At 47.1% G+C, this 27,401-nt stretch overlaps 1 protein-coding gene and 1 pseudogene across 1 annotated transcript; both read right to left on the bottom strand.

Annotated features, from left to right (window-relative positions):
• Positions 1-2,858: 2,858 nt before the first annotated feature.
• LOC149336895 (uncharacterized) lies at positions 2,859-27,158 on the bottom strand. The gene is made up of 6 exons (XM_089553191.1): positions 27,137-27,158; positions 24,039-24,164; positions 17,426-17,582; positions 8,544-8,600; positions 6,737-6,800; positions 2,859-3,265 (listed from the first exon to the last, which is right to left on the bottom strand). The coding sequence occupies exons 2-6, from the start codon at positions 24,161-24,163 to the stop codon at positions 3,162-3,164; spliced, it is 507 nt and encodes a 168-aa protein (XP_089409317.1). The 5' UTR covers position 24,164; positions 27,137-27,158; the 3' UTR covers positions 2,859-3,161.
• LOC149336896 (uncharacterized) lies at positions 20,041-22,072 on the bottom strand (annotated as a pseudogene).
• Positions 27,159-27,401: the final 243 nt, after the last annotated feature.

The raw sequence follows: 27,401 nt of genomic DNA, 5'->3' as shown, positions 1-27,401 counted from the left end.
CGGGTGACTCTGGCTTCATTTCCATTCGCACGTAGCGGGTCCCGGTGGTGACAGTGGGACGCGATCCCATGACGGCGCGACTAATGTGCAGCACCTTGCCAAAAGGGGAGAGAGCCAGGGCAAGGGCGTCACTGGATACACGTGCGGGCAGAAAAAGAACAGTCACCTGGGTCACCTGAGGGCTCAGGGGAACGATGGCGACGCGTTCCTTGCCGATGGTGAGGCAGGAAGCTTCAACGATTTTAGCCATGGCGGCTTCACTTTTCACAGTGGCTTGGTAGTTGCGTCCCCCGAAGTGCTGGACGCAGTACACTTCCTCCAATCCAACTACGGAGGCTGTCGCATCGACGACATCCTCCGGACTAGCCCCCTCAGGGACGACAACATCAAAGGCCAGAGCCTTTGTAGGTGGCTGGCTCACCATAATGAGGCGCCCGCCAGCCGAAGGACACCTTAACAAAAGAGTACGTCGAAACCTTTCTAGGAGGTATTGCCGGAACACACACCGAAGCGTCCACCAGCTACCGATGCAACGACGATTCTCCTGGAAATTGTTTCGGACCCACTTTCAGACTTTAACACTGTGTTTCACTGCGTTCTTGACATCGGTAGCTCGAACACCCTCAATTTTAAATGGAACATCGCCAGTGCCTGCTTCTTGCTCTGTCTACAAGCAAAAATGAACTGCGCTGCTAGGCCCAGCGTCGGGCCAATATCTCTTGGGTGACCTCAATACGGCTGGCCCGTACTCCGCAGAGTACTATCAGCAACGAATGAAACGCGAACAAGAAAACGTCGGGGGCAACACAATAAAGCCGAAGTATTAGCTCCTGGATGAGAAATACTAAACACTTCTAAAGAAAAGTCTTCGCGCCTTCGAAAATAAAATAGTAGAACCCTGTATTCAGCTTCCCCTGGCTAAGAGCTGCTATTTTGCTGTCCGTTGTTCAGTTGCCTTGTTCGCGTTTTATTTCTTGCTGATAGTACGTGGGTCGACGTTCGGCCAACATAGGGTAAGCCTCGCCCCTGTGTGGTCTGTATGGCAGACGAGGCTAGCTAAAGGCCTTTATACATCGCCTTTTACATCGATATTCAAGCAAGGTATACTTAGTACTGTTTAATGCGCAAACTGTCTCTTTCCAGCATTAACTTCATAGGGGCTAATTCCACCTGAGAAACCATAGGTTTGTAAGACGTAAATTTTGTGGAGTGAAAATACTACGCGCTTGCGTGAAACGCAGGCAAAAAGCACGGAATCCATGGCACCGGGTTTTTTGCGCCCTTGCTTTTCTTTTACAACAAATGGATATACACGACAGTTTTACATCTAGCGGTCTTTACGAATTCACCAATTAAGCGAAAAAGGTTCGCTAATTTTTACCATTCGCTGTCTTTGACCTCAGAAAAAAAAAAATGCGATTTCGATGCCCATTTGGAGTGAAGTTTGCGCTGCGGTCCTCAACAGGTGGCTTTAATCGCTGATTGTTAACAAACACGTAATTTTCTCGACAAATGGTTGACCTTTTCGACTTAAAATGTCTTTTTTTTGCACGCAATTTTTTTTCTAAACATTCTGGAAGCCAGCTCTTCTCAGAATGAACCTTGAAACCATAAATGAAAGGACGCATGGACAAAAAAACGCACAGGCGGCACCGCTGTGAGTGAATGAGTGAGTGAGTGAGTGAGTGAGTGAGTGAGTGAGTGAGTGAGTGAGTGAGTGAGTGAGTGAGTGAGTGAGTGAGTGAGTGAGTGAGTGAGTGAGTGAGTGAGTGAGTGAGTGAGTGAGTGAGTGAGTGAGTGAGTGAGTGAGTGAGTGAGTGAGTGAGTGAGTGAGTGAGTGAGTGAGTGAGTGAGTGAGTGAGTGAGTGAGTGAGTGAGTGAGTGAGTGAGTGAGTGAGTGAGTGAGTGAGTGAGTGAGTGAGTGAGTGGCTATTATGGACTATTATGAGGTCTATGATGGCTCATATGCCCGATTATTTCAGCGACTTTCTTTTTTTGTCACAGCAGATGAACACCTGGCATATGTTTCTCCAGGCTTGCCCGGAAGGCAGGCACCCTTTACAGGGGTAGCGCAGGTGTACTATATGAAGCGCACACAACGTGGCTTAAGCCTAGAGTCACACGAACGTGTTTTCATGTGTGTGCATAAAAAAATAAAAAAAACAAGTGAGACTAGTCCTCCATTCAGATAAGTTCGTCGCTCGGAGATGAGTTCATAGGCATGTACAAACTCTTTACTGCAAATCAGCCCCATCATCATTGCAAACCAAACTTCCTTGCCTTTGAGCAATGCTTAATGTGATGGTGTTGACGGTGTTATATGATGGTGTTGGTAATGCTTAAAGTGATGGTCACATTTACCTGGAATGCAATCAATGCTGCGACGCCAAAATGTGTTGAGAACAGGCGGCCAACTTTTTCGCTGTGACTCACAGAAAGCGAGCAGAGGATAAAATTGGTGTCCTACACATGCAGCAAGGCGGCACGAACATGAAAAAATCACTGTCAGATTCAGTTAATGGCCAACTTCATGCAATTTATTACATGACTTGATATCTTCACACTACTTGTCATTGTGCGAGACGACACAACATAGGCAAAAATTTTGCTCCGCCAGTGTAGGTTCGGCGTGGCAACATTGTCAAGATCTTGTTCAGACAGTAAGCGAGCTGGCTTGAGTCAATCCCAGTGAGACAGGAGGCAGGGTGTTTCCATTTACACCACCAAAGTGTCTTTGTGATATACACACATAGGGCCATTTTTCCCCTTAACGAGACAGGGAGCCATTTGTGCTGAAAAAATTCCTTACAAGGCTCCCGTCAGGAATGCTAGAGTATGTCAAGCACACTAGCTCACTCTGAAAGATTAGCGTCTTGTTACGAAGCCCATGAAGCAAGCACTTTATTGGCCTATTACCCTCTTGGTAAGGTAAAAGTAGAGTAGACATGACAGACAAGGAAGGAAAGTTCTGCAAGCACTTGTCCAGACACCAGTCACACCATGACGCCACACAGCAACCCAAGAACTCGGCCCCGCATCTCCGGGAATGAGCTTCCACCCTTTCCACTTCCTCACGGTGTGCCCTTTCCCACCGACCAGCTCGCGGTGAGGTGCAACAGAACAATCATTCAGGTGAGGAGTGAAGGCTTGCTGCACGTCATTCAGGCTTGTCGCCTCCGTGCCGCCTTCTTTCCAGTCTTCTTTCCAGTCTTCTTTCCAGTCTTCTTTCCAGTCTTCTTTCCAGTCTTCTTTCTTTCCACCACCTCTGCCGCAGCCAAGGAGAGCGGGAAGAAAATACATTTGCTAAAATGTACACGCACTGGAGGGGGAGTTAAAACCTTCTTTCAGGACCACAGTTCTCCCACCGAAGCCCACGCACCCAAAATCCTGGCTTCTCTTGTAAAGGCTAACAAAAGCCAAACCTTGTTAAAGCGAACAGGTGGTAAAAAATGGTAGAATACTTCAAAACTGGTAGGGGTTTAATGTAGTTAACCGAGTAGACGTGCAATGGCAGGTGCTGTTTATTCAACTGACGAGCGCACGTAAGCTCCGCATTAAGGGTAAGACACGATATCCTTAGTTTGTTAAGGCCCATATATGCAGAATAGATGCGTGCTTGCGTGTTTTTGTTTATGCAACGTTCTTTTCATTTTTGCCTTTACTTATATAGTGAAGTGAAGTGAAGTGAAGTTTATTTTTTGACATCGATTTGTCAGAGGTGACGGGACAAAAGGCAATTCATTTTTTACCTGACGTGGCCCCGTCACCCGTTACATTGCTCAGGGGGGTGACAAATTACACAGCAAAGTGCACAAAGCAAAACAAGAAAAGTAACAACATCGCATACGTACTACATGAACATCGCATACGTACGTAGTCCATGGGTTTTCTCAGTATATTGCATCATTTCCCTCAATTACTGTATTTTATCTGTTGTTTCTTTGATGTTTCCCCCCTACAACAATGCCCCAGTGGGGGCGCTGTAGGTATATTGTATAAATAAATAAATAAATAGATCACTTTCTACTTAACATTCAAAGATTGCAGTGAGTCCTCGTAAAACTACCAGCGCAGTGGCGCAGCAGTTAAGGGACGCGCCACTGCGCTTGCAAGTGGGCGTTCTATCAGAGCCACCGGTAGGGATTGTGCGACGCATAAAGCTCTTCCCGAACAATCTCTCGCGCAGCTGCCGCGACGCTCCTCCAAACTTACCCGAGCTTACTCGAGTCACCTCAGTGAGTAACTTACACAAGATTTTTGCACAGTGTGAGTGAGCGTATAAGTGGTTTCACATTAATTAGCCGAAATTCGTTGCGACAGTTTTGCCAGAAACTTACGCAGGAGAAGCAGGACTTAGTCATAGGACGGGAACTGGAGAGACCTCGTTCGTTATATCAAGGGTTGACTACACTACGCATAATTCCATCACATATGCCATAACGTAACGGTGCGTTTAAATGGATGCTCATGTCTCAATTACAAACACAGCAATACACCAGCGTAGCTTCAAAAGAGGAGTGCCTTCGTATGCGCTGGCAAAAAATTCCCATGCCATACGTGTACGAGGCAGATTATCGCAGGAGGCAGGAAGAGAGAAAATTCATGTTTAAGAGAAGCTCTCTCTTGCTGGCTAGCACACTGCCTGCCAATGTCAATTCTGCAATGTTTCCCGACCAGATAGCACTGCCTGTCCGGTTTACTTAAGGTACGAACACACTAGCGGAAAAACGCACAGCACGCCTCTGGCGGCACAACCCCCGCTGCGAAAGGGATGGCCATACCGGCGGCGAGGAGTACGCCGGAAAGCGCCCCCACGCATAGCTCTCTCCATGCCAAAGTGGTCGAGGCCCGTGATTCCGCAGGAGCACGCGCGGCTCCGCCGCTGCCGCTGGCATGTAAGTTCAGTAGGAGCCAAGAGGTGGCAGCACAGACGCTCCCCACGTGACTAAGCCGGACGCCCCTCATTGGGCTCCTCGCTCCCTGGCACACGGCAAAGCGCTGAAGATGGCTCCTCGACGCATTCGACCCGCCGCCGTGGGAGGTTTCGAGGCATGGAGGAAGGCATGGGAGGAAGGAAAGAACTAAGGAGAGGCCCTGACGTCACGTTTTGTGAAGCCGCCCCGTAACCGGAAGTTGGCTCGGCTCTCCTCACTATCTGCTTTCTTCGTAAAAGAAAGGTATCAAAAAAACCGCGCCGCTCGCCGCTACACTCTACACCTCCCTCCCCGTAAACACGCACCTAGACACAGACCGGCGCACAGGTGCGGTGAACCTTTTCAGACGCCAGGCGAAGAAAGACGTCACTGCGCGCCGCTTATAGCTCAGCTCACCATCCTCCTCGGGCTACCGTACACCCGCCGTGTGGCCTTCGAAATGCAGCTCAGCATCGCCGAGAGCGGCTTCATGTTTCTGTGCTGTTTGGTGAGGTGCGAAAGTTCGCTGATCAAAACAATCAACGCTTCTTCGCGTGTCGAAGCGCGGTTCCGGAGTGTCACCTTTTCGCGATATTCATTCCAATGCATCGATCGCTCCGCGTAGCGACACCAAGTTTGACGAACAAAATATCAAATGAGCGGTTATTTACTGCATTTAAAAGCAATATTAGATGCATGCGTAACGTCACGACGCCAGGCATGTCGACTTTAACACGCAAGGCCGAGCACACCGTGCCGAAAGCCCGTCCATCGCCACCGAGAAACACTCGGGCCCCTAGCAACAACGACGCTAACGACGCCGTACGCCGTTGCTAGTGGCCCGAGTTTTCTTAGCAACAACGACAACGTTGCTAGGGGCCCGACTTTTTAAGCCTAAATTTTGACGTCACTTCCGCCACATTCTTGTTAATGCATTGGGAATACGAAGGGCCTCTCCTTAGTTTTCCTTCCTCCATGTTTCGAGGCAAGCGCCTGCCGCTGCCAGCGCGCCGTACGCGGTTTTCAGCCAGTGTGTCTGTACTTTTACATTGTCTCCATACCCAGTGGTGCCTTTCAATGTGACTTCGACAATGCCATCATTTCAGTTAAGAGACGTAGAGTCGCGTAGCCTTTCCGCTACTGCGATAGCGTCACTTTTGGCTTTGTAAGCTAAGACATGGCACTGAAACCACTGCCAGGAGTCTAATTCCAGTTTCAGATAAAAATTTACAAGCTTTTCTTCTATACTACAGGAATGAGAGGTCAACCTCTGTGATCAAAACCAGCATCTTCCCCAAATAGAGGGCGCCACCCTTCAAGCATCCGAAGGTGGCTAAAAGGGCTCACTATCACACGCCCCTGTCACATTTTATTCTCAGGCTGTGCGGATGAGAACAGAACGTGACAGCGACATTCATGATGGTTCCTGGCAGTCACGAAAGGATTCAAAATTCACTTCCAGACAAAGAAAAGACCACAAAATTTTGCATCACTATATGTCGGTTGGGTGCAAGCCAGTGCGTCCACAAGCTTTTCCTTTTTCTATGACACGTACTTGCGCAAAAAAACAAAAAACAAGGAAAAACAAGAAACACACAACATCTATAATACACTCACACTGTACATATACAGCGTTCACATTTGTAGGGCCACATAAGCGAATCCCTGTACATGGACAGAAGTCCACATTGGGTTCTTTTCACATAGCCCCCTGCAAGCTCAGTGCGTTAACTTCACACAATAAATAAATAAATGCCACACAGAGGCGCTCAGTACAACTGGCGCCTGCATGCACCACAGCACTGAAATAGTGAATGGCTCACCTTCGGACAACTCGACCACATTGGAAAAGAGAGTGAGGCAGTCCGGATCACACACGGGTTTCACCTGCACGTGATGAAATGCAAGCAAGGGCATGGCTTTAATTTCTAAGCTCGCACTACAGAGAGCCCCATTTTGACTGTAGGAGGACAACAGCCAGCGTGCGTGAATTTCCACTTGGCTCACATAGTGAAAAACATGAATGCTCACTAGTACTAATGAAGGCAAGGGAATACCTTGTTACGATGAAGTTGAAAGGGCACGGTGATTACTTCGTTATAACCATAGATTCATTATAGCCCGCGTTGACTGAGCTTTCAATGGGAAAAGCCATTCGTTTCCTATATCTAATACTTCTTTATAAACCGTTTCGTCATAAAGAGGTTCCAACGTACTACTTCGTATTTACCTACATAACGAATGCATCCGCATAATAAACAAACCCTTTAGGCCCAGTAACAGGGGAGAAAATTTTAATTGCTCAGCGTGTATATTTGCCCCGCGCTGTTAATAAATGCGCCGCTTCCTCAAATAACACCAGATTATGACAAAAAAATGTACATATTATGCTAGAAAATATTTCCACGGATGACTGCAAGTTCATGCACACAAGCTTGTACACTCATGAATTCCTGAAAATGCGGACTGATAGAATGTAAAATCCCAACACAGTATATTTAAGGACCCTCATTTGTTCTCACGCAACAAAAAGCTTGGCACCCAAAATGCAACGTCGTAATTGCAACAGCTGCAATGAATACAGGTAAACTCCGATTTCAAAAGATTCTTTTGCAACCAGTAGATGGGGCTCCTTTTTGCCATATTTACTCGCATAATGAACCCACTTTTTGTTTTTTTAAAAGACTTCAACAATTTGGGGGGAGGAATCAAAAAGGGAGAAAAAAAAATTTAAACTGATTTTTTTTTTGTATGTGGAAATTCCGCACGCCCGCCTCATCCCTGATGGCAGTCCACTGTTTTAAGAGCAAGGCAAACACTTGAGCAGACCTTTATAAAGCTTTCTGTTTGTTTGTGCATGTGTGCGTGCATGCGTACGTGCATGCGCACGCGACTATGGCAGCTCTGTCCATTCGGGTAAACTACTCAGCACTGCAGACCCTTGTCAACACTTCATACAAAGCACAGTGAAGAAAAAGCTTGAGAGCCAGGAAGCCATGAAAACAAATAATGGTAGAACATTCTGAACTTCACACTGTTGGTTCATTAAAATTGCCATTCACAGCCATAGACAGAGTGCAGCAACTGCGATCTGTGTATTAGATATTGTTGACATTATCGCCCAGTTAGCTATGCGAATAAATTTTTCCAGAAGAGAGCATAAACCGCTGTAAAAGCGCTGAATTCCACTCCCTTGTGGAAAAATTTGCGTCAGGTTGTATCAAGATTTCTGCAGTGGGCCACTAACCTGCCCATGCCACGCAGGTGTGAACAAGGCCTGTTTGCTAAATGGGTACCGCATGTTTGCTCTCTGAAGTGCATATCTCGTCTCTCCATCTTTAAATACACACCATAACAAACTGTAAAATATTTTTGTCGCGTCCTTGAAGTTGTGTCTTTGTACTCTATGATAAATAAATACACAAACACACTTTCAAATTTTCACCTTGCGTAAGATGCAACGAAAGACCGGAATCCCAAGGCAACAACAACGTATAAACTGGAAATACAACACTGGACACTCGATAAACTACTAGCTTAGGACCACAGAAATGAGATGTTGCTGCTAGTCTTCGATCAAAAATTACACCACACCCCAATGATGTACTGAAAATTTGGTTGCCAACTCACTCGAACACAGTAGTTCCCTGTTGTCACGTTGTCAAACATTACGGACACGGAAGAGTTCTGGAAGGAAAAAAAGAAAGGGATTCGATCGTCAACCTCACTTCAAGCTCCTTGCAAGCCACACATCAAGAAGCCAGTTTCAGAATGCCAAACTTCAGTTTTCACTTACACAGAAGGGCAGCATGGAACCAGGATTTAACAGACTACAGTTTTGACAACTGCTGGGTTTAGTGAAATAAGGTCTTCTTACATATTTACCTTTCACATTTATTTTCCAAAATTATCTTTGGGAATGCACACCCTACAAACCCCCCCTAAGGCAGTGTAAAGGCAGCACGCAGCGTTATTGTTGCGATCCCTGAAAAAATATTTGTCCAACTTCGGAACTACTGCAGCTGACAAAATTTTTCAGATTCTGATAATTCGGACTAGTACAATATTTTGGACTTCACTGATAAATCGCCATGCTTCTTAGGAATGCGAACATATCAACAACCGATATTTCGAACCCCGTGAAATCAAAAAGACTTTTTCAGTCTAAAACAGACACCAGCAAGCGTCTGTGGAGTCCAAAAGTTCGATTTTTAGAACTTACATAGATGCACGTGAACAGCGCTGCCACAAACGGTCGAGCATTCACCGTTGTCGCCAACTGACTTGAAATGGTTTCAATTCAACGACTAGTTTGGATGACCTTGGCGATTTCTCTACCTGACTGTTGCTGCCCAAGTTATTGGCAAGTTATTGGATTCATTCCTGCTGAGGTGGTTTGCACAGAACTGGGATCATGCCGGGGAAAGCAGCCATATCCACACTCTAAACACAGTAACCTATAAAGTAACTTTTGGACGTGAGTAACTTTTGTCACAAAGGTTACAATTGATGCTTTTTTATGTTTTCATTACGTTTTCTTTATTTTTGTGGAGCCCATAGGTTACAACGGCCAGAAGTCAAACGTTTCAAAGGTTACGGTGAAAAAATTGCCAAGTAACCTTTGCGCAGTAACTTTTGGTCAGCACGGTAACCTAATGCGTCGTCAAGCCAGGAGATATGTACATATAGAGGACGTATGCTGCTTTACGTGCGGGAATGTGCTTTTCGGATGCAATGGGGCTGCGGTTTCGACCGCGAAGGAGATGCTTTAATATGCCGGAGACATCAATGTAAGCTATCGGATGAGACCGATACTGCTGTTTTGGGTCGCAGCCACATTGAATCGCGCGTTATCAGATATCTGTCTTCACATTTACCAAAGTAGGCTGCGAATGCAATGCAAATGCAGTATTTTGCGGCTGAATATATATAAGAACACATCTTGAATGTTCGATTCCTATCCATGAGCTTTGCAAAGAAACCCAACTTGCTACTTCTCTAAGCATGGTCTGTACCGATTTTATTGCGCGAATAAACGTTAATAAACAAATATTTCAAATTGCATGTAAATTCTCGATGACTCAGATCGAGCCTATTTCTCATCTTCCTCGAACCGATACGCGACAACAACGGTCGCAATTAAGAGTAAAAAAGTAGACATATGGAAGGGCAGCACCTGGGAAGGCGACAGCGGACGTAACCGCATTTGCAGGCCGCCGAGTGCGCGATTCGACTTCCCTTCATGTGGCTCTCTGCATACGCCTCCAATGTATCATTTCAGGTGGCAAATATGTATCACAAATCAAAACATAATGCGCCCACGGTACGAACGGCGGCGCCTATAAGAAACGAGTAATTTGCAAAGAACTACTCAAAATATGGCATGACGGCCGCTCCAGTATGCGTGAGACGCGCATGCACAGACGGCCGGCGCTTCACCCAATGAAAAGCGGCGCTTCTGTTTCAAAACGCTCGGCACCGTTGCACGCCGGCAAGTCTGGACGGCGGGAAGGCTCGGACGTTGTAGCGTTGCGGAGGCTGCTTTGTGCTTGGAACCGAGAGTTGGAACCGTTCGTGAACCACGCCGTCTTTTGGTGGCGTTTCTGCAGTGGTTTGTTTGGGGTAATGTCGCTAAGCAGCAGGGACCTGTGGGGTACGCTGCGCGGCAGCTGCAACGAACCTCAATGTGACTTTAGACGCTACGTCGTTGTGTGCTCGGCGGACAGTTCCGCGCCCAGCGCTATTCGTTGCGACTACTGCAATCACGTTCCAGGGGTTCGTGGATGAATAACGGACTTGGGTGAGTGTCCTTTGTTTTACCATATGCGCAGTAACGACCTGCGAAGTCATTTATTTCATGCTTGTCAAAGTGCGTACTTTCTTTGTTTGCCAAAGCAGCTTCATTTCTAAGCCTCGTTGAGTGCACTTTGAAGCAAAATCTGGTTCAGTAGTTTGAGTGCCTCATTCACCTATTGCGCGGGGTTTCGTGCCAATAAGTTTGGTTATCCAGAATATTGGTTTTAGACTATTGTTGTCGTACGTCATTTGGGGTCATCAGGTGCGATAATGCGGGGGAAATCCAGCGCTAATTCTTGATCGTTTGCATGCGTGTGCGCGCGTTTTTTTTTTTTTTTTTTGTATACGTACAAGAGAGCACGCTTAAAACGCACGCCGGTACTTTTTTAATTAAGGATGCGATTTGGGCGAGTTGGTATCGTAAGCTATCTTATGACGCAATTCCACATCAGCGCTATACTCTCGCCCAGGCGGCGGCAGTCGTCTCCTCGACTCAAGTGGCGATCACGTGAATCTGGCTCGGTGCGCCGGTCGGTCCCAGTGCCTACCGCATTGCCTGCCAATCCTCTTTCCTCTCTTCCCGGCGCCGTCTGGATGACGTTTGTGTTTGTGATGGTTGTTTTTCGCGAGTGCGCCGCGTCGACTCATCAGCGTTGGCGGCGGGAAGCGCAGCGCAGGGTGTGTGGTGCGCGAGCGATCTAAGGTGACGTGCGTAAGACAGTGTGAGCCCTATTGAAGTGCGCTAACAAGAATTAAGTTGTAACTGCAATATATCCGTTTTTTATTCTCACAAATTTGTGTTAGCGACTAGTGTTCTTACTCGCTCCCCCTCCCGTTTTGTTCATCTCTAACAGTATTAATTCATATATTGAAAACAGCGCGGGAAAACGAGACGATGTGTTGTGTCTTTCTTTGCTCGTCTCGTTTTCCCGCGCTGCTTTCACTATGAAGCGGTACTTTTGTTTTGAATGTGAATTTTCGAACTTTGCACGTCGTTTCATTGATTATCAATTGATCGGTGCGCCATACGATTTTGGCAGTACAATTGGGCTCATTAAAAAAATTGGGTGTGGTTTGACCAATGGCCATCCTGAGTGAATTGCGGAAGCAACAGCGCAGCAATCGCAGCAGCGGCGCTGCGATGCGGTAGGCACTACGGTGTTCTTGTATACCATGTTTCACTCTGTTGAGAATATCAGCCATGCTTTAAGTATGAATGGTTGCTCACTGGCTCTAATTTAACATTCCACAGATCCCACTGCCGGAAGAGTTGCAAGTGACTCCACCTCATGTAAATATCTGCGCTGAGTGTTTACGCTGGAAGTATCAAGAAGTGATCTCGATCAGCAACGGCAACCTAGAGCGTGCCCTCATCTTCTGCCTGGTGACATATTACATAAAATACCTCGACTATCCACCGGCCTTTTCCGCCATACTCATCCTGCTGCGGAATATTGCCCTGCCAGACACTTTATAGTGCCACGTGGACTACTGACGAACCGACTTAAGAGCTTGTTCATGCTCTTGAAAAAGAATAATTTGTTCTAATTTCTTGGAAAGAAATGTGTTTCAATTGTTCACTTTCTAATATGTTGAAGTATATTTTCTACAGCTAAATTGAGCAAGTTTTTTTTTTTTAACCGCATTGCACAAGTTGATGTAGCGTGGCTTTTTGGGCTTGTTGGTACATAGTTCCAAGACACTGTAGCGCAGCAAGAGACGAGGACACAAGAGACGAGAGACGAACACCACGAGCGCTAACTTCGAATAAATTTTATTCTCATGAAGCATCACATTTATACGCCAGATAACAGTAATCGCACTTGCGAACAGTATCAATTCCTTAGAAAAACGAGCTCTTTATCTGAGAGGAGACTGGAAGGTGTGCTTACACACGAGGATCCTGACCTATTTATTTTTTCGGCTGCAATGATTTCGCGCGTTACCCTTTCTCTGCTTTTCCTATTACCAGACTTTTATCAAAGAAAGGCTTACAGGTTTTCGACTTGCATGCGAGACTGTGGTCAACCAGCGATCCGCCTTGCCCGTTTCTGACATTGCGAGCGTCTGAACGAGCGCCTAATGGAACACGCTCGCAACGTCAGAAACGGGCAAGGCGGATCGCTGGTTGACCACATTCTCGCATGCAAGTCGAAAACCTGTAAGCCTTTCTTTGATAAAAGTCTGGTAATAGGAAAAAGCAGAGAAAGGGTAACGCGCGAAATCATTGAAGCCGAAAACACAAATAGGTCATAATGCTCGTGTGTAAGCACACCTTCCATTCTCCTCTCAGATAAAGAGCTCGTTTTTCTAAGAAACTGATACTGTTCGCACGTGTGATTACTGTTTTCTGGCGTATAAATGCGATGATTGAGGAGAATAAAATTTGTTGGAAGTTAGCGCTCGTGGTGTTCGTCTCTCGTCTCTTGTGTCCTCGTCTTTTGCTGCGCTACAGTGTATTGGAAGTTGATGTATACGTATGCGAGTGTTGTCAGGCTTATAGCACTGTTAATGTTACAAGTTATTGGTCATGTCCTTCTGCATCTTTGTTAATGAAATGACTGGAGGAGTCACAAAGGGCTTTTGTGCATATGATCTAGGCAAGTTGTGCTGAATTTGCTGATGTTATGTAGTACCTCTGAAAGCTGTTAGGTATATGTATATCTCTGGTTGCTGTTTAGCCAAGATGTTTAAATCGATTGATTGTTGTTTGCGTTTGTATGTGGCCGCAAGTTTTAAAAGAACTTATTTTATCTGCACTGCTTGGACCATCTTTCTTGATCTCATATTGTATAGTCATTTTAATCTTTCTTTTAAGAAGTGTGGTAAAATGTGTGATCAAAATATTGCCTTCTCTGATATTTTTGCCATTCATATTTTGTGTCTGATATGTCCCTTACACAATGTCAAGCTGACTTGGCACTTGGTCGTGAATAATAGAGCTTTTATTTTGTTCTTTTTGGTACTACAATTATAGTGCCTATTTTCTTATTTACATTGCAATAAGAGTGATATGCTGTAGCCAAGCTCTATTCGAAGCGAGACTTCATCTGAGCATGCTTTATTGAGTTGCTTGTTCAACGTGGTTCTGTTTCGCATGCCAACAGTAATACTGTAATATGGGCCCATATTTTAGTGCCTTGCATGCCCATTTATTGTGATTTTTTTTGCAAAATGTTTGCAAAAATAGTGCCTTGAACATACCTGCATCTGTTACATTCCTTCGTTTTTCTTCAATGTAGACAATATTTGGGAAGTTTTGTTGTTTTGTATTCTTTCTAGTCCTGAAGATGTTGCAGTGAATTAAAATTTTGCCTATCATATGCCGATGTTTGTCATTTTTCTCCTTTCTAAACCATTCTCTTGTTTGGCCAATTTTTGTTCCATTTAAATTGAAATCCAGCAGAGCTCTGTATTTCATCACCTTCAGCAAGTTTCAGCGACATTTTTGCCATTTTTAGGCCAGTCATTGTGGCTTACAAAGGTTACACATTTTGGAGCACGTAACCTATAGCTAGCTCAATGATGTATACCTTTGTAAAGGTTACAGCGCTAAAAAAGTCGCGTAACCTATGCGCAAAAAGAAGTAACCTTTACCATTTGTAACTTTTACAAAGGTTATAAGTGGAAAGGTTACATTCTGTAACCTTTAAATTATAGGTATACTTCAATGTGAAAATGTGCACCTTTACAAAGGTTACCCAAAGGTTACCGTGTTTAGAGTGCACTGCGGATCAAACAACATCACTGCCCCTAGCAAGGAGGGGAGTTGTGGGGTCGGGGGAGGGGGGGGGGGGTGGGGGGGGGCACTTGGAGGAGATCACTTCCATTCAGTTCTTCCCACGAGTTCCCTCTATCAGCCTTTACGAGCATCACTCGGGAAGCGAACTCTGGCAGCGAGGGGTCAGCTCCACAGCGTGCAAGCGTGCAATTGGCTCGCAGTATGATATGAAGAGAGGTTCACGCTTACGCTGTTGCTCCCATGAAATAGTCCGAGCAACTGTTGATTAGCTCGTCTCCAGGCTTCTTCGTCATGCAGAACGGACACCTTAAAGTGCCCTCGCAATGCTAATCTCCTTTTGTCATTCTATTTGTAAAGGCGGCAACCCTCTCAGTTTTATCTAGCTCAGAAAGGAAGCAGCTTATCAGTTGGTGCGCGTTCCGAGAAGATACATGGGTCCCGTCTTGCACACATGCCCAGAACATATTTGTCCAATGAGGTATTTCTGGACTCAAGCCTGCACAGTAGGTGCTCATAAAAATCATCATGGCGCGGGCGTTCAGTGTCTGCACTAGGTCATGAACAGCCACACAATACGCCTCATCGTCTCCTGTTACTGAGTCTGTTCCTTCTTTTGAGGCCATAAGTTTAGTCAACAAAAGCGTCGTCACTCGCAATCACTTCAACACATGGCAGCCGGCAGGTGCTGGTCTGCAATTCCACCAGTTGCAGGGTGAAGTCACCTAAAAGACTTAGCCCATACAAATGGTAAAGGTAGAAATACCAACCAACCTAAACGCCTGCTCCTTCTGCGCACCCTCACGATGCATGATGAATAAGGCTGGTTTGGATAATAAGTTTGAACGCCCTAAAAGCAACTCAATTTATGAGAGACGTCATATTGGATGGCTCCCGATAATTTTAAGCACCTGGGATTCTTTTACGTGCACTGACATCGCACAATACATATGCCTCTAGCATTTTGCCTCCTTCGAAATGTGATTGCCGTGGCCAAAACTGAACCCGCTTCCTTCGGGTCAGCAGGCAAGCACCATAATCACTGAGCCACCGCGACGGCTTCCATGATGAATGAGTACCGGCTACAGAATGACACTCCACCATGGCACATTCTTGACAATCAGCCCTTCGTCACTGGAAAACCAAAATTCCCAGTTTCATCGTACTGCTCACCATAGTTTCATAAGAGTGCTGCTCGTATACCCACAGCGATTGCATTGCCTATCTTGCGTGCACTGCGAGATTGCAAGGCACCTCAGATGTTTTATCGTGTTAAGCACCTCGCGCATGCTGGGGACATCCCACTTTCATCTGGAGCGTCGGTTTCACTGGCCTTATCATCTCTTGCAAGCTCCTGAGTGCCTTATTTCTGACAGGCTCTACCATCGCGTCATCTGTCTCCAGGATGCAGGAGTCTCCAGAAAAGTAGAAACTGTGCAGCTTGCCACCCTCATCAATCCTGCGAAGGTGCTGCTCAAATTTGGGCAAAGTGTCTGCTTCTATTACGCCCTCTTCAGGAACAGCTGCTCCAGACCCCGCTGTTTCTAAATCAGTTCTCAGCTGTCTGCTTTGGTGAGGCATTCCACAACGCAGATAATATTCTGAAAGCTTGGAATAAGCCTACTTTAGTTGGGCACCGCAGCTAAAGGTCTAGAACAGGGGGTGTCTGAACTGTGTTCCATGGAACTCTTTGGTTCCTTGGAGCGCTTTTTAGGGTCCCCGAGCACTTAAATCCATACATGTCTCAACCAATTATTCTTTCTCTTACCCACATCATTTTGGGACTAAGCACACTGTAGTAGCTCATAGCAAACAGCTCCGCTCTACAGCCAGCCATTGCTCATTGATTGTGGGCAGTTTGTGAGGAGCCACGCGTCTTTGTGCTTTGTTTTTCATACATGCCAGGCAGGAAAGGATAGGAGCCAAGGGATGCAATGTTCCACAGTACCTCCTAAAAAACATTAGGGCTCCCCCGAGGCTAAAATGTTTGAAAAGTCCTAATCTAGGTAGAGCTTGTCTTTCAGTCGCTGGTGGTAATGCCCCGCCACGTCAAGCAGCCGGATCAAAGGCATCTAATCTCGCGGCAAAAACTTCATTTCTACACAAGTCAGCTCTAAGCCCTCAAACGGTACGTGGAGCCATTGCGTGGAGCGTGGAGAGGCGTCCGGCTCCCCTCATCTCCTCTTTGAACCCAGCCAAGTGAACAACAGCAGGCAATCTGTAATCCAAGCTTTCTTCCTGCACTGACAGGACGGTTACGAGTGTGCAATGCGAATCTTTGGAGCGTTAGCTATCAAATAACTTTACAGCAAATAACTTTACAGAAACATGCTGCGCTGCTACTCGTTCCGCAACGTTTTGGCGTTGCGGCAAGTTCACCGAGCGAGTCATCGCAGCGCAGCTCTCACCAAAACGTAAACACGCCATGCAGCTACTCACACCACAGCATCTTGGCGCGCTGTCAAAGTCTGTGCTGTGAGCAGCACTGACAACGATACAAAAGGTTGGAACGAGCAATAAAGTAATGCTTTAACAGGAAGACACGGGAAGACAGCATGCTAGCCAGAGCACTAGGAACGTTTGCGCACGACAGCTGCGGCAAGCATGTATTTTCGCCTCTCTCTCTCTACTAAAGGCAGATTCAGTGCATTTTTGTAGCGTTTAACGAATGTAGTACATGTGCGTTATATATGCCCATACGACCTGTCTACGATTTTTAAAAAAAAATGCATGCGCGCAAGCACGTGTACTATAATGCACTGCAAGAAGTGTTCAGAGATGTTGCTAATGGTTATATATCGTTAATAAAAATAAAAAAGGAAGGAAAAGATGTTGCTAGCTGTGGCATCTGCCATCGAAACCTGGAGTACCTGAGCAGCAGATACCGGAAAAGAAAAGGGGGGCGATAGAAGAAAGGATAGTGGTAGGGCGGCAATATACTCTGTGACAAATGCAGGATCAAGCAAGAGAAACCTACAACCAAGTTCTCCTCCGTCTCGTGGCCCGTACGCATGATGTTCATGCCCGTGCAAGGGGATGCAGCACCTCTCCACACATCCCAGAGGCTCACTCGCAATCTGTCGCAGCCGGGAGGGCTGTCTTTGAACACTTTCACAGATGCATGGACAGTCCTCCTGCGAGAATCAAGCAACGGACCCACCTGGCCTTTAGTGAACAGCATAACATGTGCCTAGCAGTTCGTACCGGCAGGATTCTATTCACATATTTAAAAGACATTGGACATCTCGATAAGCTTTAAATTCACTTGCACGTTACCTTCATCCATTCTTCATGCAGTGAACTTCGTCAGCCCATTTGACGGGCTATGCACTCCATCATTCGATAGGTTACATCAATACTCGCCATTGCATCCTTAGTACCCATTTCATGGCCGCATTTTATCTTCGTTTATTTTTTACCTCTTCCACACTGCTCTCCTTCTGTCTTTATCTCCCAAATTCCCCTCCCTACGCATAGTAGCATGCCAGTGATTTTTCAATGCCGGCTAAATTCTCTGCTTTTCATTAAAGAGTCTCTCTCTCTCTCAGGATGCAGTTAAACGTCAGCGCCCATGGACGAGCAGCACCATTCTTCCAATGGGATCAACAGAACCGACAATTCCTAATTCCTACTAGTGAATGACCCTACTGGGCAGCAAGACTAACAATCTTTGTGATGTTTCCCGTGCACTAGAGCATACCTGTGGTGAGAGAACACTTGCGGAGAGCACTGTTTTGTACTCAGGTGAGAATACTGCATTTCCCCTTTAACCCAAGCCCTAGAACGGGCTCTCGTCGGCAAAACATGTGAATTGCGAAGTTGCTCCTAGCTCTTGTTCGTTACCATTTCGCTGCATGCCGTAATGAACCCAAGGAGCTCAGAGACCAAATATGTGCTGTGCTTTACGATATTGCCAGGTCACTGATTAAAGTAGCATATTTGCATGTATACGTCGCAACCACGAACGTAATGCGACGAGACTGAAGTTTTAAACCTCACAAAAACGAAAATTTATATAAATTTTGAAAGCGAACACTGTTTGTTCAAGTCACTTACAACTGAAGTACCAAGGGCTTACAAAAATGTGGAGGCAGCTCACAAAAATACCGAGGAAACGGATATATTGATACCATTTCAGAGGCAACACTACACAGATGCACTCGCTCCACCGTCGACCACAGCAAAGCCTCTGATGCGTTAATACACGCAGTCCTCCTTCCATGCAGCAGTGGCCAATGACAATGACTTGCCACCGCTACTGCATGTGTTGCACTGCCCAGTCCTGTACCTGTTCATTCTTATTTCTTTTCCTCTAACCAACTCAACTCTTTTAGAACTTCCACTTTGTCTTGTACACCAGATCAAAGTTCAGAACCACCCTTTTCCTATGCACGTCTGTGCCACACGATTCCAAGGTGATAGAAAAGTTGGCTTCTCCTAGCAGTTGACGAACCTGGTGCTGAAGGCTGCTGTAGCTATCAAGAGCAGCAGCAAGGAAAAAAAATCTGCACTATTTCATACCTTAATCGTGTAATATGGTGTAGTGCCTGTTCACTGCGTCCCCACTGCGTATTACACCCAGAGAACGGTACACCATACACTAAGACATTAAAGCTGCAACCTTGCCCAGGTGATGATTCTGTGTATCAGCCCTAAACCCTCCAATAAGGGCAGTGTCCCTCCTGACATCTCCCCTAGTAACAGCACCATAAACGCCATCAACGTAGTCTCGCCTTCACAAACGTAAGCTGACCTCCACTGTGAATAACACCCTAACACACTGTTCCAATATCTTGGGAGCCCTAAACTCTTATCCCAAACTGCCACACATACCAGAGAACACTGTCACCTTACGTACTCGATGCACCGCAGGGATCAGCTGAGACAAAAACACAGTACCGATGCCCTGGAACCTCTTCCGTGCTCTCTGCACAACTTTCAGGTAAGGTTCCAGGCGCCTTCCATTGCATTTCCTGCTCCTGAACAAAAACTGCATCTCGATACTGCGCCCTCACTGTGTATTTATGAAAGCGTTACTCGTCGTATTCATTACTGGGGCAATCGAGTCACATCAGATTGATGCTGCCAGCAACGTAGAACAACGCACAGATACAGCTGTTAGCCTACTACCAAGACCACATGAACCTTCTTGGTAACAACAGTTAAAACAACGCAAACATACGCCAGTTTTGGTCAAATGTCTTAGGGGAATCCCTCAAGGTGGAGCAGATTTGTAATAAGGGAGTAATTACTCAATGGAATCCACCCAACTGTAGACATACGGCTACAAAGGAAAGCTGAGCATCTTTCTCAGAAACTTCGCAGTTAAAGAAAGAAACCTTGGGGATTCCACTAGAAAATTTGACCAACACTGTTCCCACTTGGAGTTATTGATCAATTCGCTCTCGCTCTACTATAAGTTTCCAATCCGGGTTAGCTCAGCTGGCAGAGCGACTGCTCCGGTGAAACGGGGGTCCTGGGTTCGAACCTCACACCAGGACGATTTTTTCTTAACTGCGAAGTTTCTGAGAAAGCTGTACTGCTTTCCTTCAGGCTTAGTGCCCTTCCCCTCACAAACACTAGGTGGAGTCCCTAGTACGGGACCCCAGTGTCTCCCGCTGCCGCCATTGCTCGATCGACCATCGCCTTTGGGCTTTCAGGTCAAAACAGCCAGGTAGGGTCGCCTCCCAGTCCTCCCGGGTGGGGTTTGGGTTGGGAGTAAAGGCAGGGCTGGAGAGGCAGGCCCACACCATGTGGTAGAGGTCCGAGGACCTCTCCCCCCAGTGCGGGCCCTCCCCGCAGAAGGCAGGGTCAAAGTGCTTTAGCGAGGCCGTGCACATCATGGTGTTCGTGACGAGGCGGAGGAACAGGCGTCCTTCAGCTCTCGTTAATCCTTTACACAGCTGGGGATACAGTTGATGTCTATCTTGGTATAGTTGCGTTATACCTCTGAAAGTGTAGGCAGGCGTGGCTTCCGCTACTTCTTCAGAGGAGGCGGGGGTCGAGGTTGCCCGGTTAGAGAGCGCGCGGGCGGCTGCGTCTGCTGCCTCGTTTCCTCCTAGCCCCGAGCGCGCCGGAGCCCAGACTATGAAGCGGTCAGATGGACCTCCTGCGTACGAGCTGTTTTGCAGTAGCCGATAGGCCAGGTACGGGACCAAGCCTTGTTGGATGTTCGACGCACGCCTCGCGAGTCGGTTATGACTGTCCTGGAATCGGAGTGTGTTGCTGCTAACGCGATGGCGATTTCCTCTGCTTGGGTACGTTTCGGGCTTTGAAGGTGAGCCGGTTCACCGTTTTGGACTCGTGGATCACCGCCGCCGTGTACCACCCGCCTTGGTACGGGCGGGTGGTACACGGGCCAGACGCGTCCACGTAATATACCCCGGGTATCCTTCCGTAGTGGTGAGCTAAGGCCTCTGCCCTGGCCCTGCGCCTACCGTCATGGTCGTCCCTGGACATTTTAATCGGGAGTAGTCTTACATGCAGTGCTTAACACCACTCCTGCGAGAGTTTTACACTCTCCTTGGTTAGGGTGATGTGTTTTATGTGTAGACTGGTTAATAGGCGGCGTCCCGACGGTGTCTGCGATAATCGCGTGTATTGACCTGTGAAGCAGGCTTCTCTTAGCTCCTCGAAGGAGTTCGTCATACCCAGACCTTGGAGACTCAGGTTAGACGTGGTTATCAGGAGATCGAGGGCCTTCTTTGCCATTTTGCGTGTGATCCTCTCTATGATGTTCTGGTCGTGTTTGTTGAAGCGGGGATAGGAGGTCGAGTATAGGATTTGCTTGTTACAAAGGCATTGGCCAGCCGCAGATCGTCTTTGCTTCGCAATCCCCCTTTCTTGTTCGAGACTCTGCGGACCATTCGGCCCACCTGATCTGCCACCTTCTTTAGCTTGTCCAGCGTGGTCGTCGCCAGCTTACGCTTGTGGATGAAAAGACCTAGGACTCTAATTTCTTTTCTTTCGGGTATCGGTTCCGATGCAAGTCTCAATTCTACCTTGTTTGTTAGTTTCTTGTAGGGGCGGATGTGCACGAATTCAGATTTTTGCGGGAAGCAATGAAGGCCGCATCTTTTCCCGTACACGTTCACCGCAGTGGCCGCCTCTTGCAGGCTGGCCTCCACTTCTCCTAGAGAGCCCTGCGTCGCCCGTATGAAGATGTCGTCCCCTTACAGCGCGTGCTGCCCACCCGGGACTTTTTCCAGGTGGACCGGCAGGTTCTTCATTGCCAAGTTGAAAAGCATGGGGATAGCACCGCTCCCTGTGGCGTCCCTCTAGTGCCTAATAGAAAGGGATTGTGTTCCGCGTTCTGGATCCTCACGTAGGCTTGTCTGTCCGTGAGGAAGCGTTTTGTGTACTCGAAAGCTTTCTTGCCGTACCGCGTGTCTGAGAGGTGTGTCAGGATCGCCTCGTGTGTCACATTATCGAAGGCTCCCTTGAGATATAGGGCCAGCACTATCTTATCCCCGTTCGGATGTTCGATCGAGTTTAGTACCTCCCTGCTGAGCTGCAGCAAGACGTGCTGATACGATTTATTTGGCCTGAAGCCGTACATCGATTCGGCGAAGACTCGCTTGTTTTCAAGGTACTCAGATAGTCTGTCTCTGACCATAGCTTCCATCAGTTTGCCCACACACGAGGTGAGAGGAATAGGTCGGAGGTTATCCGTATCTACGGCATTGCCCACCTGGGAATGAAAGTTATCAGCGCCGTCTTCCACTCCGTGGGAAGTGGAGTTGCGCCTATCCAGATCGAATTAAAGTGCTAGGAGGGATTCGTATGCGTGGCCCGGCAGATTTACTAGGAGTTATACCGAGATCCCGTCCCTTCCTGGCGCGGTCCCGCGTTTCATCCTCGCTGGGGCCGCCTTGAGTTCGTATATTTTGACAGATTCGTCCAGCTCTACATTTTCGGCTCCACTGTACCTATAAGCTTCTCCCCTTGTATCTTGGGTCGTGCTCAGGTACTGGTCGTGAAGCTTCAGTGCGAGCTGGGCCATATTGCCATGAAATGTGTGTATCGCTCTCTGCAGGTGCTTCTGAGTCTCGGTGCGCGTCTTGTTTGGATCTATAAGCGCCCGGAAGAGGCGCCACGTGTTTTTGCTAGCCATCTGCCTAGCGGCCGCGTTGCACCTATCTACCCAGTTCGCGTCTGCGAGTTGCGCCGCGTATTCCGCCGCCTGTTTAGTAATCGCCGGGATTCGAGCTCTTAGCTTTCGGTTATTCTTCAGTCTGCGCCATCCTTTGACCATGCTGCGTCTGGCTGCCCTGAGGTTGAAGGAGGAGAGTGTCCACGTCCGTCACCGTCTCTGAGAGCTTTACCTGCGTCTCCGTCCAACACAGGTTGGTCAGCAGCTGTTTGGTCCAGGCTTGACATACCTGCTCCTGGATGGAGCTGACCTCGCATCCCTGTCTGAATTTCGTCCAATCCGGCACCATAGTGAGCCCCGTCTGTCTGGTAAGGGGTTTCGTACTGATCGTTATCTTGGTCAGGAAGTGCTCACCACCGAGGGTTTCGTCCGTATTCGTCCACTCCACTCGCCTCGCGTTTTGCGTGAAGGTTAAGTCGGGACACGTGTCCCTCTGAGCTGAGTTCCCTATCCGCGTGGGGCACGCCGGGTCTGTGTGTAGTGTTAGGCCTAACGCGGACACCGCCTCCGCTAGCTTCCGTCCTCGTATGTCCTCTCAATGATAGCCCCACGATGGGCTCTGCGCGTTGAAATCTCCCATTACTAGTAGTAGGTCTCCTCCCACTTCCATGAGAGCTCTGCTCAGGACTGCGTAGAAGGTTACGTTTTTTGCCTTAGGTGGGCTGTACATGTTCAGGATGTGGAATGGCGAATCCTCCTTCTTGATTGGCAGGAGAGTCACCATCACGTGCGAAAAGCTGGTTTGTAATTCCAGATCTACCAAATTTGCAGCGAAATTTTTCTGCACAAAGGTGAACGTTAGGGGGTCGAGTTGGAACGTTTTGTAGTTCGTGAGGCTCGCGTTCCCGTCAGGTTCCTGTACGGCCACTACTGTGCGAGTATGCTCGTACGTAGACAGGTGCATCCTAAAGTCCGCTCTCTTAGTCCTCGATTTCAAGGCTCGACTATTCCACTGTGTTAATGTTATGGAATCTATTTAGTTTGTCTCACCGTGTTCTATCTCGAGATCGTTTTTATTCTCCATGCAACTCCCTCTTTTCAGAGGAAATAAACGCTTTTACCACCACATTCCTTTGTAGCCGTAAGGCTTCACTTGGGTAAATGCCATTAACTACTCCCTTATTACAAACATACGCCAACTAAGGCACTACCATTACCACCCCAACCTATCGTGGTATCTCCGTGTCTGTGGTGCTTGTACTGCCAAGCACAAGGCTTCAGAACAAATCTTGATGCGCCTGCTTGGCCCTACTTTCAGTTATTACCAACAGCAAGCCTCATGTAAACGCGTCGACACCTGGGCCCCTTTCTACACCTATGAAGGAAATTGTGAACACTTCCCCCCCCCCTCAAGAAATCCTTCAGCTTAGACACATAAGGAAAAGACAGCACAGTCATCACACCCAGCTTGCAAGTGGCGAACAGAACCAGCACTCACTGCACGGAGGAGACATTGACAATGACTGTGGCGTTCCAGGAGTCGCACTGCCGCTCGATCGTCCCCAGCGTCTCCAAGACCAGGCATAGTCCCAGCAGGGACACCAAAACCACGGAACGCAGCATGCTGTCAAATCCAGAAGAATCAGTTGACAGCTCAGTGCGAGTGCAATATTTCCCAGCGTCAATTGTATAACACGCAAATAACAAGAAGCAGGGCAACAACACAACTACTAAACTATGACCAAAACAAGAAGTGATCTTGTACACACAACTTTAAAAAATCACTGAAAAAGCAGCCAAATCTGCTTGCCTTTCTGCCTCCTGTGCACTATGGCTAGTTTAATGCATTCAAAATATGGATACACAGAATGCGGCAGTGCAAAGAACATAACGCAAACTCTACAGGAACTAAACAAGCATGACCGAACCAAATGAACAGTCGCAACATGAATACCAGCACAAAATACAAAAGACAAGGAAAAGCCTTCTCAGAGGGCACAGTGCGAGCCATCATTTGAAGTATATTGGACACTAAAAAACAGTGCACAACAGACCAGAAGCACAGGTGTTAAAAGTTTTTCTACTCTTCACTCCTTGACACCCTAAAAACACTGTGGAAACACAAAAAAAAAAACCTTGAGGAGGCACTTAAGCTTGGCCTTAAGGGCATGACACAATAACGTTAATGGGTCCCTGCCGCTGCCCGAGGTCCTATTTGCGTATCACTTCGCAGATATGAACACTGTTCAACCACATAACGCTTAACCTTCCATTGAGAGCGTAATGTGATACCATTTGAGATCTTTCCCGTGCAATTACTCCTTTTCTGCCACCTAGGTTCTGCCTACACGCCCATGCATGCAGAATTAGTGATTCTATACTTTACCCACATAGATCCCTGGGATTCCTCATACCAGTCCCTGTGCAGTGGTGCAGCGGTTGAGTGATGCACCGCTCTCCCGACAGGTGGCTGTCTCAAACACAACCCCCGGTGGGGTTTGTGAGGCCCAGATTGCTCTTCCCGAACAACAACACGCGACCAAACATTGTTTTTTGTTTTAACTGCCCCCCCACCCCCCGCCACGGTTGGTAGTTTGCCTCAGTGACAGGTGCGCCACCTGCTTTTCTCGACATGCCAACGCCACCAATACCAGGTTTGCCGCTTTAATGCCGTGGCATTAAAAACCAGTAGGGGCATGCACTCTTCTTCCCCCTTGCACCTCCACCAATTGTCCCCTGCCATCATTGCTCCTAGGCTGTCCGGCACTTGCCACACGGCAGGAGAACTAGATAAACCACTGCGAACTTCCAGACAACAAACCATACGGCGGAGTTCTTTTTCGTCTCGCTGACTAAGCAGCATGGCTTTAAGAAATCTTGCAACATCGACAAAACTTTTCTATAACGGTCAAGCACTTGAGCAGGCTGGTAGGGAGATTTCTGGAGCATTTGATACCAAAAAAAAAAGTAGGAGACAAGTGCGCGCCCCATATATAAAACTTACGAGCAAAGCGATATCATATCTGCACAGATGCACGCGAGTCAAGTTTTTGTGAGAGCTTGCCACGCTAAGTGACACAAGTATTGAGGAAATAAAAACCTTTTCAGCAGAGCGCTTCTCAACTGCACTGCTTTTCTGCATGAAATAAAGTTCAGTTGCAGTTGACGTCTAACGCTGCGTTCTGCAAGAACCTTTTCCCTTGTCCTTTGTGCTGTTTTAGCAGTAACCAGCCGCGACTGAGAAGAAGACTGTATAGTGCGCAGTTAATGAGGGGATGCCTCGCATACTACTGCCCTTCAGTGTCTCGCGTTGTTTCGCATGTTTTGTCCATTCTGAAGTTAAAACACTCTTCTACAATAATGAAAGACCAACTAGCCCTTTTTAAACCATTGCTTACACTAAATGGACTCCAGACTTTTTTTAAGTTCTCAAGTAAGCTGTTTAGTATGGCACAATCGAATATCTCAATCGTAAATGCAGAAGCAGAGGAAGTTCCAGGTGACTATGTTGGCCCTCGCACAACCAACATGCCCAATGCAACGGCACTGAGCACGTCATTTTGGTTATGTTGGCTCACCAGTGGCAATAGTTGTTACCTAAGCCAGCAAGACTAAGATGAGCCAAATAAATTCTGTGGAGATCAACGGCAAACACTCACCAATTAGGGGTTTTACAACGACACCGCGTGAAATGCCGCAACTGGAGTGGAGTTTTGCTTGTAAAGAATTAGGTATAAATGAGCAGAACAATGCAGGAAATGCAGAGACCATGACACTCAAGTTTAGGAGTTATATAGAAGCAAACTGACACTGCACAAAATCGTTTTCAGTGCCTGCCAGAAGATGTACGATTAAGAAAGACCGCACCATTTACACCATGGATAATTCTAGCTCAATGACATCCTGGCTGAAACTGAGAGGGTTCAATAAATAAGGACAGGACATGTTATACTTCGTACACATAAATGGTGCTCTCTTGGGATGAAAGCCTGGATACCAAGGGAATAATTGTTGGCACGTCGTTTTTGTCAAGTTACGGTGTCATACAGCGCTCAACATCGAAAAGAAATTATATATCCATGGATCCCAGCATTTAAAGGGACACTCCAGGAATTTTTTTTTACGTTTTCATTTGATAATCACATCGCAGCCATTAAGAGCCCCCCCCCCCCCCCCCCCTCCAGTACGAAAAACCACTTTAAAGGAGCAAAAATCATAAAACCTAAACAGGGTTTGGACCAACCTATGACATCACAGATACTGTCACAAAACATATTGAGAGCACTTTGACTGGCTAAACTGGCGACTGTAAGTGACAGCTTGGGCCATTAGTATTTGTCTGAAAGGACCAAAAGCAAGCTCGAAATTTCGTACTTGAGCAAACGCAGAGTGAATATCGACAGCTCAGTCCAGTGACATCACGTACGCAAGACTGCCTGTAGAAATCTCCCCAACTGAGGCTACAAAATGGGAAATTTTAAAATTGATTTACACTGCAACCAAACACCGCCCTACTGTTAAATTCAGCACACACAGAAAACTGCGGAGAAAGCGCCTCAGTAAAATCTGAGGTGGTGGAAAGAATGCTAGAGTTACCCTTTCAGAACAAGACAATGAAAAGATATCAGGTCAGTCGGGGAACAGCCTGCAAGTTAAGATTTTTTGCATATGGCACAATCTATACCAGGTACATACAAAGGTGCCACATGACAGCAACCATCACCCACAACACCTCCAATGTTTCCTTCGTCGCAAATTCTCTGCGCTGTTTTGAAATGCAACTGCGAAACAATCAACTGCACATACTAGAAAAACGGCCCTGTTTGACTAAATCTGAGGCATCAAGCTTCTACTGTCACAA

The sequence above is a fragment of the Amblyomma mixtum genome, chromosome 7, assembly GCF_055824585.1.
Source record: "Amblyomma mixtum isolate Tamu chromosome 7, ASM5582458v1, whole genome shotgun sequence".
Taxonomy (NCBI): Eukaryota; Metazoa; Arthropoda; class Arachnida; order Ixodida; family Ixodidae; genus Amblyomma; species Amblyomma mixtum.
The sequence above is the reverse complement of the archived record's forward strand: the minus strand, read 5'-3'. Positions and strand labels throughout refer to the sequence as shown.